This window comes from the organism of the source record quoted next, unplaced genomic scaffold (assembly GCF_019419815.1).
Source record: "Pyrus x bretschneideri cultivar Hongxiangsu unplaced genomic scaffold, Pyrus_bretschneideri_v1 Contig15, whole genome shotgun sequence".
Classification (NCBI taxonomy): Eukaryota; Viridiplantae; Streptophyta; class Magnoliopsida; order Rosales; family Rosaceae; genus Pyrus; species Pyrus x bretschneideri.
The window spans coordinates 5,452,748-5,470,827 of record NW_025999446.1 but is presented as its reverse complement, the minus strand read 5'-3'; the positions used below and the strand labels follow the sequence as shown (position 1 = coordinate 5,470,827).

Below are 18,080 nucleotides of genomic sequence, written 5' to 3'. Positions count from 1 at the left end.
TTGAGAGAGTAGTTTAGGCAATAAATTTGGGTTTAAAGAGATATTAATTCTTTAATAAAAGAACAATATGGGTGAAGAAAGTAAATTGAGTGTAGAAAGATGTTAGATGAGTTCAAATAAAATTTCCTATAAGGTTTTTGAAGTGCCAATAACTATACAAACGATACTATCAACTTCTTTTCATAAATTCTAATTATGTTCCACCTTTTCAATTTCTCCCTATTTTACTAAATGACAATTTTCAGTATTAGAGATATATAGGTTAAACTACGAAATAATTAACTCTCCTCAAAACTGTTCAACAACCATGGCATGTGGACGGTTGCTATAATATATATATATATATATATATATATATATAAGGAAGGTACATAAAACATGTAGAATTGGATTTGGTTAGACGTATAGAAATTAGAAAGGAGTTAATGAGTAAGTTACGTTTTAAATGGGGAAACTTAACGTCCATATATATGTTTGACTCCCTTGCAAGGGAAACGCTTCATGTGGTATTCAAATGAATTGCCTTGTTTGTTGGCAACAAGTATATATGATCATATCTCCAGACCCTTTATTAAAAGGGATTTCTATTTTTTTTCCAAAAATTGGGATTAGGTGTGGGGTCCATTTTACATCGAACTTCAACAATCCGAACCATTTATTTTGTAAGTCTCAATTAATAGATCATCCTTGCGAAAATCCAATTCAATCCAAAACCATTTGCTTATTTAATTATCAAGATAAAATTTCATTAATTCTTATATAACAAAATATTCGTTAATTTCTTTGAACCCAATTAGATGTCTCAAGCATTTCCAATTTGACTAATATTTTGTAAGGATGATCCATTTCCAATTTGACTAATATTTTGATATTTTGTAAGGATGATCCATTTCCAATTTGACTAATATTTTGTAAGGATGATCTATGAGGTGAAACTTGAAAAATAGACAGTTCAGATCATTAAAGTTCGATGCGATGTGGACCACACAACTAATCCTCATTTTTATAAAAAAATAAGGTTGCTTCCCTTAAAGGTTTCCATCATATCACTATTACATATATATTTACGTCCTCCATCTTTTAATTTGTTAGTTGATCAGTTTCTAATTTGTTTCTCCTGCACTCCATCAGCCTTCAGGCCCCTATTCTTTTCGCTGATCACGCTTACCAGGTAATGCTACCTCCATCTTTTACATATTGGGCGTCCTCTTTGAGAGAGACTTCAATAAAACCGATTTACCGTCACCATGTCGTCTCTCTCTCTCTCTCTCCGACTCCCTCGATGTTGAGTACGTTGCGAGTAGGGGATGGGCGGCTGAGATTTCTAATATTCTAGTATGATTTTTATGTCATTGAGAACCTAAGATTGGGTTCTTGTCTCACCTCTTGGACTCTTACACAGAAGGTTCACAATTGTAACGTTAAAAATCCTACTTGTTTTGAGGAGTGTAGTCAAATTAGGATTTGATAGGATTTCACAAGATTTTAATAGACTTTAAAATCAAAATAGTAGTCAATTAAGATTTTGAAAGAGGATTTTAAAAGATTTTGAAATTATAGTGTAATCAAATTAGGATTTGAGAGGATTTTAAAATACATCCAAATCTATAGGTAGTCAATATAGATTTTGATAGGGATTTTTAAAGTGATTATAAATCTAGGGGTATTAAAAAAATCAAGGATTTGATAGTATTTCATTAAGTTGTGGATTTTATTTGATTTGTGAGTACAAATATACATAACCAAGAGAAAAAAAAAACCCACCTCGACCCCTAGGATTTCCAATCCAGCTTACTCACATTTTTTCACTCCCTTCTTTCCTCTCCCACTCCTCTCCCAAACCCTAGCGGGTCGTAACAGAATCTCACAGAACTCTTGCCATCCATAGATTTGATTTTTATGACTTGGGTTCTGGAAAATTGGATGAAGAGGTGTGTAGAGTTGGTGGGTGTTGGGTATTTGAAAAAAGAGCAGCGGGGTTTGTTTAGTTGTGGTGAATTGGGTCCTCCAAGTGTTTGATAAAAAGCGCAAGAGGGTTTTTGGGTTTTTTGGAGTGGGAGAATGGGACAGAAGAGGCTGAAGGGTGGAGGAGGAGGGAGTAAGAAGAAGAAGAAGGCCTTGAAAGACCATGGGGCCTGTGTTGGAGATGATGATAATTAACTTCTTTTTGAAATATCTCAAAGAAATTCAAGTTATGTTGATTTGGTCTATTTGTATTGGTTTGATGATGCCTAGAAATCTTATGAAATCCATAATCAAAATCTACACAAATCCATTGAAATCTATAATGAAAATCCATATAGGATTGAAAAGTCCATTAAAATCCTTTGAAATCTATCACTTAATAAAGTCTATTAAAATCATCTGGAATCCAAATTAACTATACCCTCCTTAATATATAATTAAGCCCACCTGAACCATTAAACTCTGGCCCTTCTCAGCCCTCCTCAAGTACTGTAGCAAACAAATTAGTTGAAACTAATTCGATTTTAATAATGAACTAATCAGTATATCTTGCTTTCTGCCCATTTTTGTTTTTACCTGTGTTTGTGTTTTCACTTTCTGCTGTTTTTACTTGCTTAGCCATATTATACATTTTCAAACTGATCTTGAAACCCTTATTGGTGTCCTACTCTGAGCTAACAGAAAACTGTCATACACCTTAAGCTAAAATTAACCTAATTTTCAGACTTTTGACTTTGAATGAATCCTTACAAATTTTTACAAAAGAATATGCAATTAATTATATTGTACCTTTATAATTATATTTCATATAATTAACTAGTTCCCTCTGATTAATTTTCCTTATTTTTTGATCAGGCAAATGTCTAAGCCTCAGAGTTCTCTTCCATGCCTGCTTCTGATCTTCTTATCCGAAGCGCTCTTTCATTCCTCTCAGGCTGACGTTGGCACTGCTGCTCAGTACAGGCCCCCTTATTTACGTAAATTCTGCATAAATTTTACTCTCGTGCATCTTAAATTCTTTCTTTCTTTCTTTTTTTATGTTTTTGGATTTTCGCTTTATTTTCTTGAACACTTTGTTGGATTATGGAAATGTCGAGGGTCTAAATTCTGAAAGTAAAGAAATGCTAATCTCAAAATTATGAGCAAACGAACTTAAGAATATCCAAAAACGATTTTTTAGCAAAAAATTGTGAAGATATACATAAATTCCAGACTATGGCTGCATAGAGTAATGCTATGAAGACATACAAAACCTTATACACAATCTTATACAGGTGATCCTAAATACAAATGCTAAGGCACACCTATTACATAGTTTATCAGTTTTGTGTGTCTAAAATAACAATTTTGTTTTTGTTAACATATCCATACTAATTAATACCTTCCATGCATATAGCTACCGCCTGTGGTGGAAGTGACCAGGGACAGTTTCCTCCGGGCAACCTGTTCGCGTCCGTTGGCGAGGGAATTTGGGACAATGGTGCAGCTTGTGGAAGGCAATATCAGGTGAGGTGCATAAGCGCTCCCGTGCGAGGAACCTGCGTTCCAGGGAACACGATTCAGGTAAAGATAGTGGATCGTGCACTCTCTTCGGTGTCCCGACCTTCAAGAAGTGATGCTACCATAGTTCTCTCTACTACTGCATTTGCTGCAATCGCCAACTCTTCCGCTACATTCGTTAACATAGAATTTCAACAGTAAGTAGTAAATATCTCTTGATTTTATTTTCTTTTCTGTCTTTTTCTTTGTATCACCATTTATTGAAAGTCAAGAGTGGGTATTCCATATGCAGCATCTGTCACCCCATATCGTCTAATAAAAGTCAAGAGTGGGTATCCGGAGCTATTGGTTAGGTAGACAATATGGGTGCAGTTGTCACCTTACTTCTAGTTAGATCTTGTATCTTCTTTCCCATACTTCTAGGGTGATTAGAAGCTTCTTGCCTTACCTTCTTTTTGCTTTTTATGGAGCTGCCGTGTAGGAGTGATTCAAGGGTGATCAGTGTGTTGATCACACCTTGCCCTCTATATCTTGTATTCTTGTGCTGTTGTTTCTCTATGAAAAGATAATACAAACAAAACACTTAAAACTCAACATGGTATCAGAGCAAGAATAACATGTCCTTATGATACTCGTTGCTTTATTCTTCAAGCTTTCTTTCATGGTTGACGAAAACCCCATCCTTGAGTCTGACACTGATAGCTCACTTGGAGTCAGTCATAAAAATCAACCGGAGATTGATGTAAATCCAAATCAAAGGTTAAGTTTTGTGCTTCTAAATGAGTTCAACTACTTACCATGGTCGAGGGCAGTTTCACTTGCCCTAGGAGGAAGATCAAAGCTAGGGTTCATAAATAGAAGTATTGAAGCTCCTGATGCTTCCTCTACCACTCATGAATCTTGGCTTAGCAAGAATCAGTTGGTCATGTCATGGCTCCTCAATTGCATGGAAAGAAAGATAGCTGAGATATTCAGCTACTCTAAGTCATCCTTTCAGTTGTGGAAGTCCGTGCAAGAGATGTATGGAAATTAGAATAATGCAGCCCGTGTGTTTCAACTTAAAAGAGATATCATGAGCATGCAACAAGATGGAAAACCTTGTGTTCAGCTACTTGGAAGTCTAAAAGGTATGTGGAATGAGTTGGAGGTATTCCGTCCATATACAACGGACTCAAACCTGCTTCTTGAAAGGGCTGAAGAAAACAAAATCTTCCAGCTTCTCACTAGTTTGTGGTCGGAATATGAAGATCTGCATAGCCATATTCTCATGAATCCAGAGCTCCCCACCTTTGCAAATGTTTGTGCAACAATTCAAAGGGAAGAAGTGAGAAAAAAGGTTGGGTTATGAACACCGGTACCTCAACAACTGCCTCAGAAGTTAGGGCTTACTTTTCTAGTGAAAATAAACACTTCTCCAGTGATAAAAAGTACAAAGGAAGAAATCCTTATCTCAAATGCAAACATTGTGATGCCACCGGACATGTGAGGGACACTTGCTGGATTCTCCACCCTGAGCTCAAACCAGACTTCATGAAGAATGAAAGGTTTATTCAGAAGAAGCTTCCGTTTCCTAGTTATAAAGCTAATCATGCCTCATCCTTGTGAACTAGAGGCTCAGAGGATCTTCTGAATTTTACCTTCAATCCCACCACACTTATAAATGAGTTCGCTGCGTTCCTTTAACTGAAGAAGGAAGTCTCTGGGAATGATGAAGCTGGTACCTCTGGTAATGGCAACTCAACTGCAATGCTGGGAAAGTTTGTAGGTTTTCTGGCTGACTCAAAAAAGCTCACTCAAGACAACATGCAAGGTATACTGACAGCTTTCAAAATTGCTCTAAATATAAATCAATTGCATGATTTGTGGGTCATAGATTCTGGTGCCATAGATCACATGACCAACCAAGTTTACAAGCTCTGTGATTTTAAAAAACTTCCAACACCTTCACATGTTTCAATTGCTAATAGGGAAGGAGCTAAAGTGGTAGGAATGGGAAAAATACATCTAGTGTATGACAATATAGAGCCTAAAGCCTTGTACATTCCTTCATTTCCTTTTCAACTTCTTTCAGTTGGAAAAATCACACATGCATTAAACTGTTCAGTTACTTTCTCCCCTTATATTGTCATTTTTTAGGACTGTATCACCAAGAAGAAGATTGGTGAAGGTTTTTTCTTAAATGGTCTCTATTACCTATCCAAGAAAACATAATTTCTCAAGGGATTTCAACGCAAGTCTAACCTAAGTCAAGATCAAACATTGTGGCATCAAAGATTAGCTCATCCTTCCGAGCTCATTTTGTCAAGATTGTTTCCAAATCTGTGTAAAGAAGTGATCCAGTGTGATACTTGTCATTTTTGTAAAGCCACTAGGTTACCTTTTGGTTTATCCTCAAATAAGACTAAACAAGTTTTTGAAATTGTACATTCAGACATATAGGGGCCATTTTTTGAACCTTTGGATGGGTATAAGTACTTTGTAACTTTCATAGATGATTTCTCTAGAGTTACTTGGTTATATCTTTTGAAATCTAAGAGTGAAGTTGTTGAAGCATTTATAGACTTTCATAATCTTGTCAAAAATCATTTCAATTCCCAAATCCAAACTTTGAGATCTAATAATGGCTCGGAATATATGTCACACATCATGAAATAATATTTAAGCAGTAATGGAATTTTGCATCAAACCAGTTGTGCTAGTACTCCACAACAAAAAGGTTTAGCCGAGAGAAAGAATCGTGATCTACTTGAAAAAACAAGAGCTCTAATGTTGCACATGAATGTACCAAAAAGATTTTGGTCCCAAGGGTTCATGACAGCTACATATATCATAAACAAATTACCAAGTCAAGTCTTGGAGTTCAAATCTCCAATAGAAGTGTTAAAAGGAAGGATGTTAGTCTGTCACACCTTAAAGTCCTTGGATGCACATGCTATGTTCATATTCAACCACAACATAGGGATAAACTGGACCCTAGGGCTAACAAATGCATGTTTCTTGGTTATTCATCTACTAAAAAAGGTTACAAGTGCTATAATCCCGAGTTAAAAAGAGTTGTAGTTTCAAGGGATGTACGATTTGATGAAACTAACTCTTTTTTCAACAAGTTGTCTAAAGATCAGTCACAGAAGGAGTCATGTTTTGAGTTTTTTCCCTTACCAAGGGTTAAGGAACTATCTTTCGAGATACAACCTCTTAATTCTCCTAATAAAACTCAAGATAGTAATCACAATCTTGACCAACAGATGCATAATGAAGAATTTCCTCATGAAGAGCCAGAAAGCTCAACAAAAGAAACACAATAGTTTCAAGGCAAAAGAAATCCAGTGCGTGTTAGGCATCCTTCTACAAGACTTCAAGATTATGTGACTTATTTTGCAAGACATCCAATCAGTGGTTTCATGTCCTACCAGAAAGTTTCAAAATCTTATGCTGCCTATTTGAACACCATCACCAGTCATTGCAAGCCTCAAACATTTCAAGAAGCAAACTGTCAAGAAGTGTGGAGAAATGCCATGAAGGAAGAGCTTCATGCTCTTACTAATCACAACACTTGGAGTGTAGTTAGACTTCCACCAGGAAAAAGGGCAGTTAGTAGTAAGTGGATCTACAAGATCAAATTCCACTCAGATGGATCGATTGAAAGGCACAAAGCTAGGATGGTGGCTAAAGGATTCACTCAAACATATGTCATGGACTACAAGGAAACATTCACTCCAGTTGCCAATATGAACACTGTGAGGGTGTTATTGTCTGTTACTGTGAATAAAGGATGGGCTTTATACCAAATGGGTATGAAGAATGCATTCTTCCATGGTGACCTTGAAGAGGAGGTTTACATGAAACTTCCGTCGGGATATCCTCAATACAATGAGCCTGGCATGGTGTGTAGGTTGCATAAATCCATTTATGGATTAAAACAATCCCTAAGAGCCTGGTACGCCAAGCTCAGCTCGGTTCTTGAAGAAGTTGGTTTTCAAAGAAGTCATGCAGACTCTTCCATGTTTGTTCGAACAGAAGTGGTTGGCAAACTTGTTGTGTTGATCATGTTGAGAATATCGCATTTAAGAATGGGAAAAGCATGAACAAGCTCTAGAAATCGAAAAACAAATAACCAAGATAAATAACACCAAGAATTTACGTGATTTGGCAATATGTGCCTACGTCTACAGGACAGCAACAAAAATCTTTCACTATATCAATAATAAGTACAACCAATAATCTTGCCAAATCCCTAGAACTAGGACTTGACGAAAAACCCGAAAGAATAAGAACAAGAAATATGCTATCTCTTTTCTTTTCTCTTGCACACACTTTGCCTTTCTAAATCAAAACTAGTATAATAGCCCCTTTATGAAGACATAATAAAGGTCTTCTTTAATAAGGATTATTAATCCTAATTGGAAACTAGTTATAAAACCTACTCCAATTGAGAAACTAACTCCAATTGGGTAAACAACTCCAATTGGGAAAACAATTTAATCCTCTAAGACTATAATTCCTTATAGACTGAAGACAACTTATCATGGGCTGGAAAAAACCCAACAATTTCCCCCTCCAAACCATGAGGAAAGTATACCAAAATAGGATTGCTTCTCTTGACCTAACTCCCATTGATCGAACTTTTCATGACCAAACTCCCCCTGATCGAACTACCCATAACCAAGCTCCCCTTGATCGAACTAATCATTAACCAAGACCCTCTTGATTAGATTTCTCTTGACCAGGCTCCCCCTGCATCGTCATTGGCAAAGGTAATTATAGACTTCTTTGCTAGAAAACCATCAATCATTTGCATTAAAGAAGCTCTTCATCATAAGTCACAACACCTGCAGTATTGTTCCCATCCTTTTATTCCTTTTTCCATTTACGACAATGCTTCTTCATGTGACCTTTTTCCCCACAATAGTGGTAGTCGCCATTGAATCTCATCTCACCAGAATTTTTGTCTCTTTTCTTTGTGACAAAGAGTTGTCCAGCAACTGCACCTGAAGCTTTTCTCCTTGTTTCTTCATTAAACATGCTATCCCTAACAGCATCTATAGACAGTATGCCATTAAAAGCCGAATTGTTTACAGTTACGACGAAGGTTTCCCAACTATCTGGCAAAGATCCCATCAATAAAAGTGCTAGCAATTCTTCTTCATATTCAAACCCATAGTGGCTACCTGATTGATCACGTTCTAAAAGTTGTTCAAGTGCTCGGTTACACTAACATCTTCCGCATACTTCACGTTGACAAGCTCTTTGATAAGGAATGCTTTATTGGCATTGGTCTTCTTCTCAAAGAGGGATTCTAACTTCTTCTAAAAAGCTTGTGCATCAGTTTCTTTAGACACATGGTGATAGATGCTCTCATCCACCCATTGTCTAATCGTACTAATAGTTTTACGATTAATCTTGGTCCAATTAGCTTCAGACATATTTGCTGGCTTGCTATTAATACCTTCAATTGGCTCATGGAGATTTTTACAATAAAGCATGTCCTCCATTCTTGATCTCCACGTAACCCAGTTGGAGTGGGTGAGTTTCATCATAATTGCACCCTCCGTTCTAAATGGATATCAGCCAAACTTGGCTTTGATACCACTTGTTGAGAATGTCGCGTTTAAGAATGGGAAAAACAAGAACAAACTTTGGAAATCAAAAAACAAATAACCAAGATAAATAACACCAAGAATTTACGTGGTTTGGCAATATGTGCCTACGTCCACGGGACAATAACAACAATCTTTCACTATATCAATAATGAGTACAACCAACAATCTTGCCAAATCTCTAGAACTAGGACTTGACGAAAAACCTGAAAGAACAAGAACAAGAAATATACTATCTCTTTTCTTTTCTCTCGCACACACTTTGCCCTTCTAAATCAAAACTAGTACAATAGCCCCTTTACATAGACATAATAAAGGTCTTCTTCAATAAGGATTATTAATCCTAATTGGAAACTAGTTATAAAACCTACTCCAATTGAGAAACTAACTCCAATTGGGTAAACAACTCCAATTGGGAAAACAACTCCGATTGGGAAAACAATTTAATCCTTTAAGACTATAATTCCTTATAGACTTAGGACAACTTATCATGGGCTGGAAAAAACCCAACAGATCTATGTTGATGACTTATTAATCACTGGGGACAATGTTGATGAAGTTGCAAACCTTAAGGGTCTGTTGAGTGATTTGGGGTTTCAAACAAAGCAACCTATGTCAATGTACTGTGATAATCAAGTTGCAATGCACATAGCTTCCAATCCAGTGTTCCACGAACGAACAAAACATGTCACTGTGTCCGTGCTCAAGTGCAAACTCAAGTGATTCAAACTCTTTACACAAGAAGTGCTAATCAGTTAGCTGACATTTTCACCAAACCATTTCCTCCAAATCAGTTTAAGCGTCTTCTATCCAAACTCGGTTCCATCAACATTCTGGACCTAGCTTGAAGGGGAGTATTGAAAGTCAAGAGTGGGTATTCCATATGCAGCATTAGTCATATGCAGCATCAGATGCAGCATTAGTCACCCCATATCATCTAATAAAAGTCAAGAGTGGGTATCCGGAGCTATTGGTTAGGTAGACGATATGGGTGCATTTGTCACCTTACTTATAGTTAGATCTTGTATCTTCTTTCCCATACTTCTATGGTGGTTAGAAACTTTTTGCCTTACCTTCTTTCTGCTCCCTGTTTTATGGAGTTGCCGTGTAAGAGTGATTCGAGGGTGATCAGTGTGTTGATCACACCTTGCCCTATATATCTTGTATTCTTGTGTTGCTGTTTCTCTATGAAAAGATAATACAAACAAAACACTTAAAACTCAACACCATTGACATTAACTTTATGACTTTCATTTGGGGATGTGAGCATGTTTATGAACACGTAATTATGGTAATTAGACAGGGGATTAGTAGGGAAACTAGCTGGTGGTCTGTTGAGGACCTTAATTGTTGTAGAAGGCACAAGAATTCAAAGATCAGTTCTAATAATGCATGCATGATGTGTATTATGTTTTGCACAACATATAGAGTTTGGTCCAGTAATATATAGAGGCACCAAGTTCTAAGTCAATGTACATGCTAATATCTAATTGTTAGTACTCAATAAAGTTCAAAGCCGAGGCAAATTTGAGTCAATTAAGTACGTTTGTCATGACATTTCATGAATAAATTTGGGTTAATTAACAAATCCGGAGTTATTAACCCTATTCAAATTGCAGTCAAATTGATAGATCGAGTCACAAAACTAACAAAATGAGAATTATATATATTTAGAGAGACTTTGAATTTGGTCCCTAGTCATTGACTCTTTGACTAAAATCTTAATGGTATTCAAATTTTTATCATATTCCCTTGATTTTGTACACCTTGTTATATTACTATCAAAATTTATATTCTATGTTTGGCATTAAATTTTTTACTATAATATGGTCACAATCATTAAATTAGAGGAAAGGGGCTGGGCTACCCTTTTGATCAATCTCCAGCTACTCAGTGCTGCTATTGGTGCGAGTTGTAAAAAGTCTTGGCCTCAAGCCAAGTTGGGACGTGATTTAATTCTCGTAATGAGAGTGAGTGTTGTGTATATATATGGCATATAAATCTCAAATTTAATATCCCTCACTATAATACAATTAGAAATGGCTACAATAATAATAATTCAAAATTTTTGATTTAATAAATGGATATTAAATGGATAAAAACAATGTAACAATACATGATAATAAACGGCAAAAGAGTATCCATAGTGTTAAAAATTGGGACATTTTTAATATATATTTTTTTTTTCAAAAAAAATTTGGTATACATTTATAAAGAAGAATGGGTACATTTTAAATAAATTATGGGTACAAGTAAAAGATAAAAAAAATTCTGAGTACAAATAGAAATTTTAAAAAATATGGGCACAAAAGAAAATTAATATATAGGTACAAATTAAAACTAAAAAGAAAATTAGTACAAACTTAAAAAATGGTTGCAAATTAAAATTGGAGACAAACTAATTAAAATAGAAATATATGATAGAAAGTTTAGCCATAAATATAAAGATACTAAATGTAACGTTTCTAACACTAAATGAATATATTTTAAATATAAAATTTAATTATGTTGATATATAAATATTTTATTATTGAAATAAATGACCTTGATCAAAATTTGCTAAGAAACAAGGTTTAATCAATGAAATAGAGAAAATAGTGATAATAACCTATCAATGGAATAGTGAAAATAGGAATGAGAACCTAATTTCTTCTTATATTTATGGTCCGCTGCCATGGAGGAGAGGGCGGAGAGAAGAAGTGGGACTTTGGATTTGAATTTCTTCGGGAAAGTTATCAATCGATTGCAAATTTTTCCATTTGGAGGGGACCCTTTGATTTTCTAGAAACTTTGAGGATGGAAGGTCGTTTAGTTTGGTTGCTTTGTGTGTACTTTCCAGGTTTGTGGTTAGTGTTTAGTTGAATTTTACTTGTATTAGGGTGTGTCTTTCTAGAGAGAGCAAGACTTTGGAAATTTTGTCATATACAAATTTGATAAAATGAGAATTATGATTAGATCCCTCTATTGTTTGATTGCGCCTACTCTCTGGTTAATGGGTAACAATGTTATTATGTAACCTCAAGGGGTAACAGTACGTCTTTCACTTGTAAGTGAGAGGTGTTAGGTTCGATTCTCGCCAAAAGCGAATTTGAATCACATTAATACTAGTTCATTGTGAGGTTAAGTCCACCCATCCCCTTAGTGTATACAATATCTCTTGTACGTACCCTTGAGGAAATAATGGCAACATAGAGTTTTTCCTTTCATTATTTGTATTGGTTTGTACTGGTTTTTAATATGTAAATGTGCTAATTAGACATGCACAAGAATATTATATATTAAAGAATATTCTACACTTAGTTGATCTTGTGTTTCTTCATGACAGTAAATGATCAGGTGTAATTTTTTTCTTTTGCAGGATATGAACTATGAAAGGGAAATTTTATGGTACTCTTTAAGAAAAGGGTAATGATGCTCTTTGTTATAATAAAATTATTAATGGACGTTATGAAATTGTGTATCATCATTATTTATTTTGGATTCTTTACCTTTACTTTTAACGGGTGTTACAACATAATGTTACACATCCAATCTCAAAATTCAAGTAAAGTACCGTTTATTGAATTACAAATAAAGTAAACTTACGCTATAATCGTCAAAGCTTACCGTTCAAAATTACCTTCTGTGCTCAAATAAGTTTACATCAATGTAACCTTACATGCATAATAATCCTAAAATTTGAAGATTATACTAAGTTTGTCTCTTATGCAATAGGCAAAAATTAAAAGTTATGCAATGAGCAAAAATTCAAATGTAGTGGTGTACGTTATAACTTATAACATCTCCAATGCATACTGAGTCAAATTTGACCTTTAACTTTTATTTAAGCAATAAAACGGGTTAAATCAATGCCTCCACACATTGGTTACATGTGTGCTTGTTGTCCGCAAGGAACACTGCATTCTCCAAACTGTTGGCTCAAGTTATCGAGCTCAAGGCTTACCACCCTGATTATTCGATCAATTCTATTCGATTGGATAATGTTAGAGAATTCACATCTAAAACTTTCGATGACTATTGCATGTCGGTTGGGGTTGAAGTTGAACATCCAGTACCCCATTTTAACATCCAGAATGGCCTGGCAGAGACATTCATTAAGCGCTTGCAAATGATTGCTCGATTGTTGGTCATACGTACCAAGCTCCTGATCGCTGCTTGGGGCCACGCAATATTGCACACAGCCATGTTGGTTTGCCTAAGGCCTGTTGCGATCCAACCATATATTTCCCTTCAGTTGGTTATTGGATACGAACCTGCATATCTCATTTGCGTGTTTTTGATTGTGCGGTCTATGTGCTAATTTTGCCGCCCTTACGAACAAAAATAGGGCCTGCACGAAGAATGGGAATCTATGTCAGATATGATTCTCTTTCAATTATTCGTTACGTAAAACCTTTGATAGGCGATCTGTTTACTGCTTGTTCTGCGGATTGTCACTTCTATGAGATAGCGTTTCCATCGTTAGGGGGAGATAAGAATGTCAATGTCCATGTAGAACGATGTGAATTATCATGGATGGCTCCCACCTTGTCTCATTTAAATCCCCACATCGCTCAGTCTGAAACTGAAGTGCAACGCATATTAGATATCTAGAACATAGCTTAGAGCATGCCAGATGTTTTCACCGATCTAGTGCGAGTGACAAGATCACATATTCCAGCTGCGAATGTGTCTGCAAAGATGAATGTACCAAATGTACGACGAACTTCCTTCCTGGAGACCCGAGAAGCCACTTTGGCTTATCCATGTACATTAGCGGCTAGTCAATCATATGCCTCTACATAGAAGTGTGGTGAACCAATAGGTTCAAAGGATTCACACCCTCGAAAGAGGAAGCCTGCAGCACAGGCTCATCTGGAGCCAACCGTGAATCCGACTGTAGTCTACTCATTCAATTTAACTTATGAGGAAATTCTAGATTATGGAAGCGTCCTTGAAGAGACTAATCCACCTCCCGAGAATTGTGAGATTTCGGTCCATTATGTTAACTTGGATGATGTTTAGTGTAGAAATGAGATAATCGTCGACGATGCATTAGCATATGCAGTAACTACTGAGATCATGTTGAGCAATGACATTGAACCCCGTTCCATTGATGAATGTCGATGTAGAACTGATTGGTTAAACTGGAAACAAGCAATCCAAGTTGAACTTGATTCGTTTGCGAAACATAGGGTGTTTAGACTTGTAGCTCCTACTCCTTCACATGTGAAGCTCTTTGGCTACAAGTGGGTTTTCATTTGGAAGCGTAATGAGAAGAACAAAATAGTGCGTTACAAAGCTCGTCTTACTGCGTAAGGCTTCTCACAACGTCCTGGGATTAACTATGATGAAACTTATTCACCCATTATGGATGTGATTACTTTTCGCTATCCTTATCAGTTTGGTAGTTTTCGAAAAACTAAGTATGCAGCTGATAGACGTAGTAACTGCGTATCTTTATAGGGATCTTGATACAGAAATTTATATGAAAGTTCTTGAAGGACTTTCATTGAATGGATCAAATATTTCCAAACCCCGGAAGACGCTTTCAATTCAGCTAAGGCGTTCACTCTACGATTTGAAGCAATCTGGAAGAATGTGTATAATCGTCTGAGTGAGTATTTGACTAGTCAAGGACAAGTGAACAACAAACTATGTTTTTGTTCATTAAGAAGTCACATTCTGGTTTTGCGATTGTTGTAGTTTATATCAATAACATGAATCTCATCGGAACTCTTGAAGAGCTTGAGAGAACTGCCATGCACCTTAAGTCGAAATTTGAGATGAAAGATCTAGGAAAGACTCGATACTGTCTCAGTCTCGAGATAGAGCACCGTTTGGATGGAATTTTAGTACATCAATCGAGCTACACCCAAAAATTGTTGTGCTGCTTTAACGAGGATAAAGTGAAGCCTTCAAGTAATCCTATGATCGTTTGATCGCTAAATGCAAAATGAGATCCATTATGTTCAAAGGAGGATGATGAAAAGATTTTAGAGCCTGAAGTTCCTTATCTAAATGCGATAGGCACTTTATTGTACTTAGCTCAATGCACTAGACCCGACATCTCCTTTGCTGTTAATCTTTTGGCAAGATACAGTAATGCACCAACACGCAGATACTGGACTGGTGTTAAAGACATCTTCCATTACCTTAAGGGTACTATGGATTTGGGCTTGTTCTATTCCTACGGATCCTTGAGTAATGCCGCACCCCCTTATCTCGAGTCGATTCTCGCCTTGTTGGTTATGCCGACGTAAGATACTTATCTGATCCGTACAAGGTGTGCTCTCAAACAGGTTCCATCTTTACCGTTAGAGGCACCGCAATCTCTTAGAGGTCAGCTAAACAGACCTTAGTTGCCACTTTATCTAACCATGCTGAAATTCTTGCCCTACACGAAGCAACTCAAGATTGCTTTTGGCTGAGAGCAATTGTGGGCCATATTCGAAGCTCTTGCTATCTTTACCTCATCGTTGACGTCCTGACGACGATCTACGAAGACAATGCAGCATGCATTGAACAACTCAAGAAGGGTTACATCAAATGAGACAACATCAAGCACATTGCGTCGAAGTTCTTCTTCTCACTTCAACAACAAGAGCATCAGAAGATTGAAGTCACACAAATCCATTCACAAGACAATCTGACCGACCTCTTCACCAAATCATTACTGAAGGCGACGTTTCAGAAGCTTGTTCAAGGAATTAGTATGTGTAAATTTTCTGAGTTGTAACATTGCTAGTTCTCTTTGGAATTATGTCAAACTCAGGGGGAATATTCTAAAGTATACTTGCTTGATCTTAATGTACTCTTTTTTCCTACGATTAGGAGCATTTTCCCACTAACCAGGTTTTGACGAGGCACCCACCCTGAGTTGATCATATCCCTGATGACGTCTCGTAGACATTTCATTTGACTTTGCATTTCTCATGCATTTTTCCTTAGACTACGGATTTTGTCCCTACTCGATTTTTTACCTTAGTCATAGGGTCTTTTGTGAGACTTACTTCCTTATGCAAGTTCCTACCTTATTTAAGACTAGCATGTTCCCAGAATCAGTGTCGACGAGTTGACTACCTCAACTCTACATGATGCCGAATCTACTTGAGTATTTACACACTCAAGGGGGGGTGTTATAAACTTCTTATTTAAGTATGATTATGTAAATCCTAAATTAGATTTGATACTAGTTATTCTTCCCTATTAGGACTTGTATTCCAAGGAGGAAAAGAATTTCTTCCCTTCCTTATTACTATAAATAATGACACTGCGTAGAGGGAATAACACATCCTCTACACAACCCTACAAACACATGTCTTTCTCTGTATTTTCTCTGTGTCGCTACCCCCTTTTGATAGGAGCATATTTAGACGACTTAGCTAGCTTATTCTTGTGCATTTGTGCTATTATTTCCTAGTTAATGTCGTATTACAACTCAATTTCATGTGTTTGTAGGTCCTATGGGGTAAAGTACCAAGAAAGTGCATTTTGGTGCATTTTGGAGCAATTTTGGACACTATGTGGATAGCTTGCATATGGGCCAACATGGATGGACGAATTTGGACTTCAAGAGGCTAGAAGTGTGATAAGAAGAGGAAGGAACTAAGCTAAAGACAAAGTGGATAAGGAAGTAGCTCAAAAGAGGAAACCCTGTCCAAAACCCTATACAAAACCTTATCCAACATTATCCAACATTATCCAAAACATTATCCAAACCTTATCATGTCTTAATCCTAGTTGCAAGGGGACCTAAATAAATAATTCTAGAACCTATTTCTAGAAGCATCCTTTTCTAGAAGGCCCAAATCAGCCACAAAACTCATTCTTTCTAGAAACCTTACAAATGTGGTGCATCAAACCCTTCTAGAAGGCCTTGCCTTGCCTTGCAAGCCATTCTACCATTTCCCTCACTTGTGCCGCACCTTCCTAGGCTTTCCCTTTGGATTCTGATTTCTTGGGCCTAATCCCTTTTGGATTTGGGTTACACAAGCCTTATATGAAACTAAGTGGGCCAAACCCCTTCCTAGGTGGATTTGATCACCTATAGCCGAACCCTAGGGCCCTAATCCACTAAATCTGTTAAGTGTAGCCCTAATCTACTTAACCCTAGGACTATATAAACATAAAATCAGCTAAAAATTCATACCACCCTTTATGCTATTCAGAAACCTTGTGCCGCAACCCCTATTCTCCATTCTTCAACCTCTATACACCTCCATACACCTCCATACACATCTGCCGCACCCCTACCACCATCATCAGCCATCCTCTATCCCTCTAAACAAGAGCACACCATCCAAAACCCCCAAATCCACCACACACACCTTGTGCCGCAACAAGGAGGAGGAAGAGGAGCCTAACCGTGCATGCTATTCATCCTGGAATTGCTGAAACGTTTAGGTGTAATCTTTCTTATGATTTCAATGTTTAAATTCAATAATCTTTGTTTTGCAAGCATGAGGAACTAATCCCCTTTTGGCTAGGGGGAATTTCGAAACCATGGTTTTATTTACATGATGATTTGATTACTTTCAGTTGTGATTTCATGAATGGTGAATTCAATTTACTTATCTGTTTTAATTAAAACTTGTTTATGTATACGAATTGAGAGTGCACACTTAATTTGCATGCATAAATCTGATGCTAGGGTATAAGGAAACTTCACCTAATCGTTGGGAACTTATATTCATGAGTAGTTAAGATTGTTGGTCACAATTATGTTAAGTAAATTCTTGGCATAAGTATCATGCGCTTCCATAGTTACAAATGCCTCATCAACACCTATGATTTCCATAGAACCTAATGATCTTTGATTGTTTTTCTATTATGCGCTTTCATATAGAGAACTTTTAAGGAATAATTTGATTGCGATGCGCTAATTCCATTCAATTCAATAACCTAAGGGAAATCTGAGAGTTAATTTAAGCGTACCTAATTAACATGGGGTGTTAAGGTTCATAATTCATTGAATAAGCAACTGGAGATTGTGTTGTATGCAAGTATGCCATGTGTGAGAAAAACCTCCTAGCTATC

The 18,080-nt window shown here is 36.6% G+C and overlaps 1 protein-coding gene across 1 annotated transcript; it reads left to right on the top strand.

The window, feature by feature from the left end:
• The first annotated feature begins 1,067 nt into the window (after window positions 1-1,067).
• Window positions 1,068-12,562, top strand: LOC125475548 (EG45-like domain containing protein). Its single transcript, XM_048580450.1, has 4 exons — window positions 1,068-1,171; window positions 2,821-2,942; window positions 3,362-3,662; window positions 12,421-12,562. The coding sequence occupies exons 2-4, from the start codon at window positions 2,825-2,827 to the stop codon at window positions 12,425-12,427; spliced, it is 426 nt and encodes a 141-aa protein (XP_048436407.1). The 5' UTR covers window positions 1,068-1,171; window positions 2,821-2,824; the 3' UTR covers window positions 12,428-12,562.
• The last annotated feature ends 5,518 nt before the right edge of the window (window positions 12,563-18,080 follow it).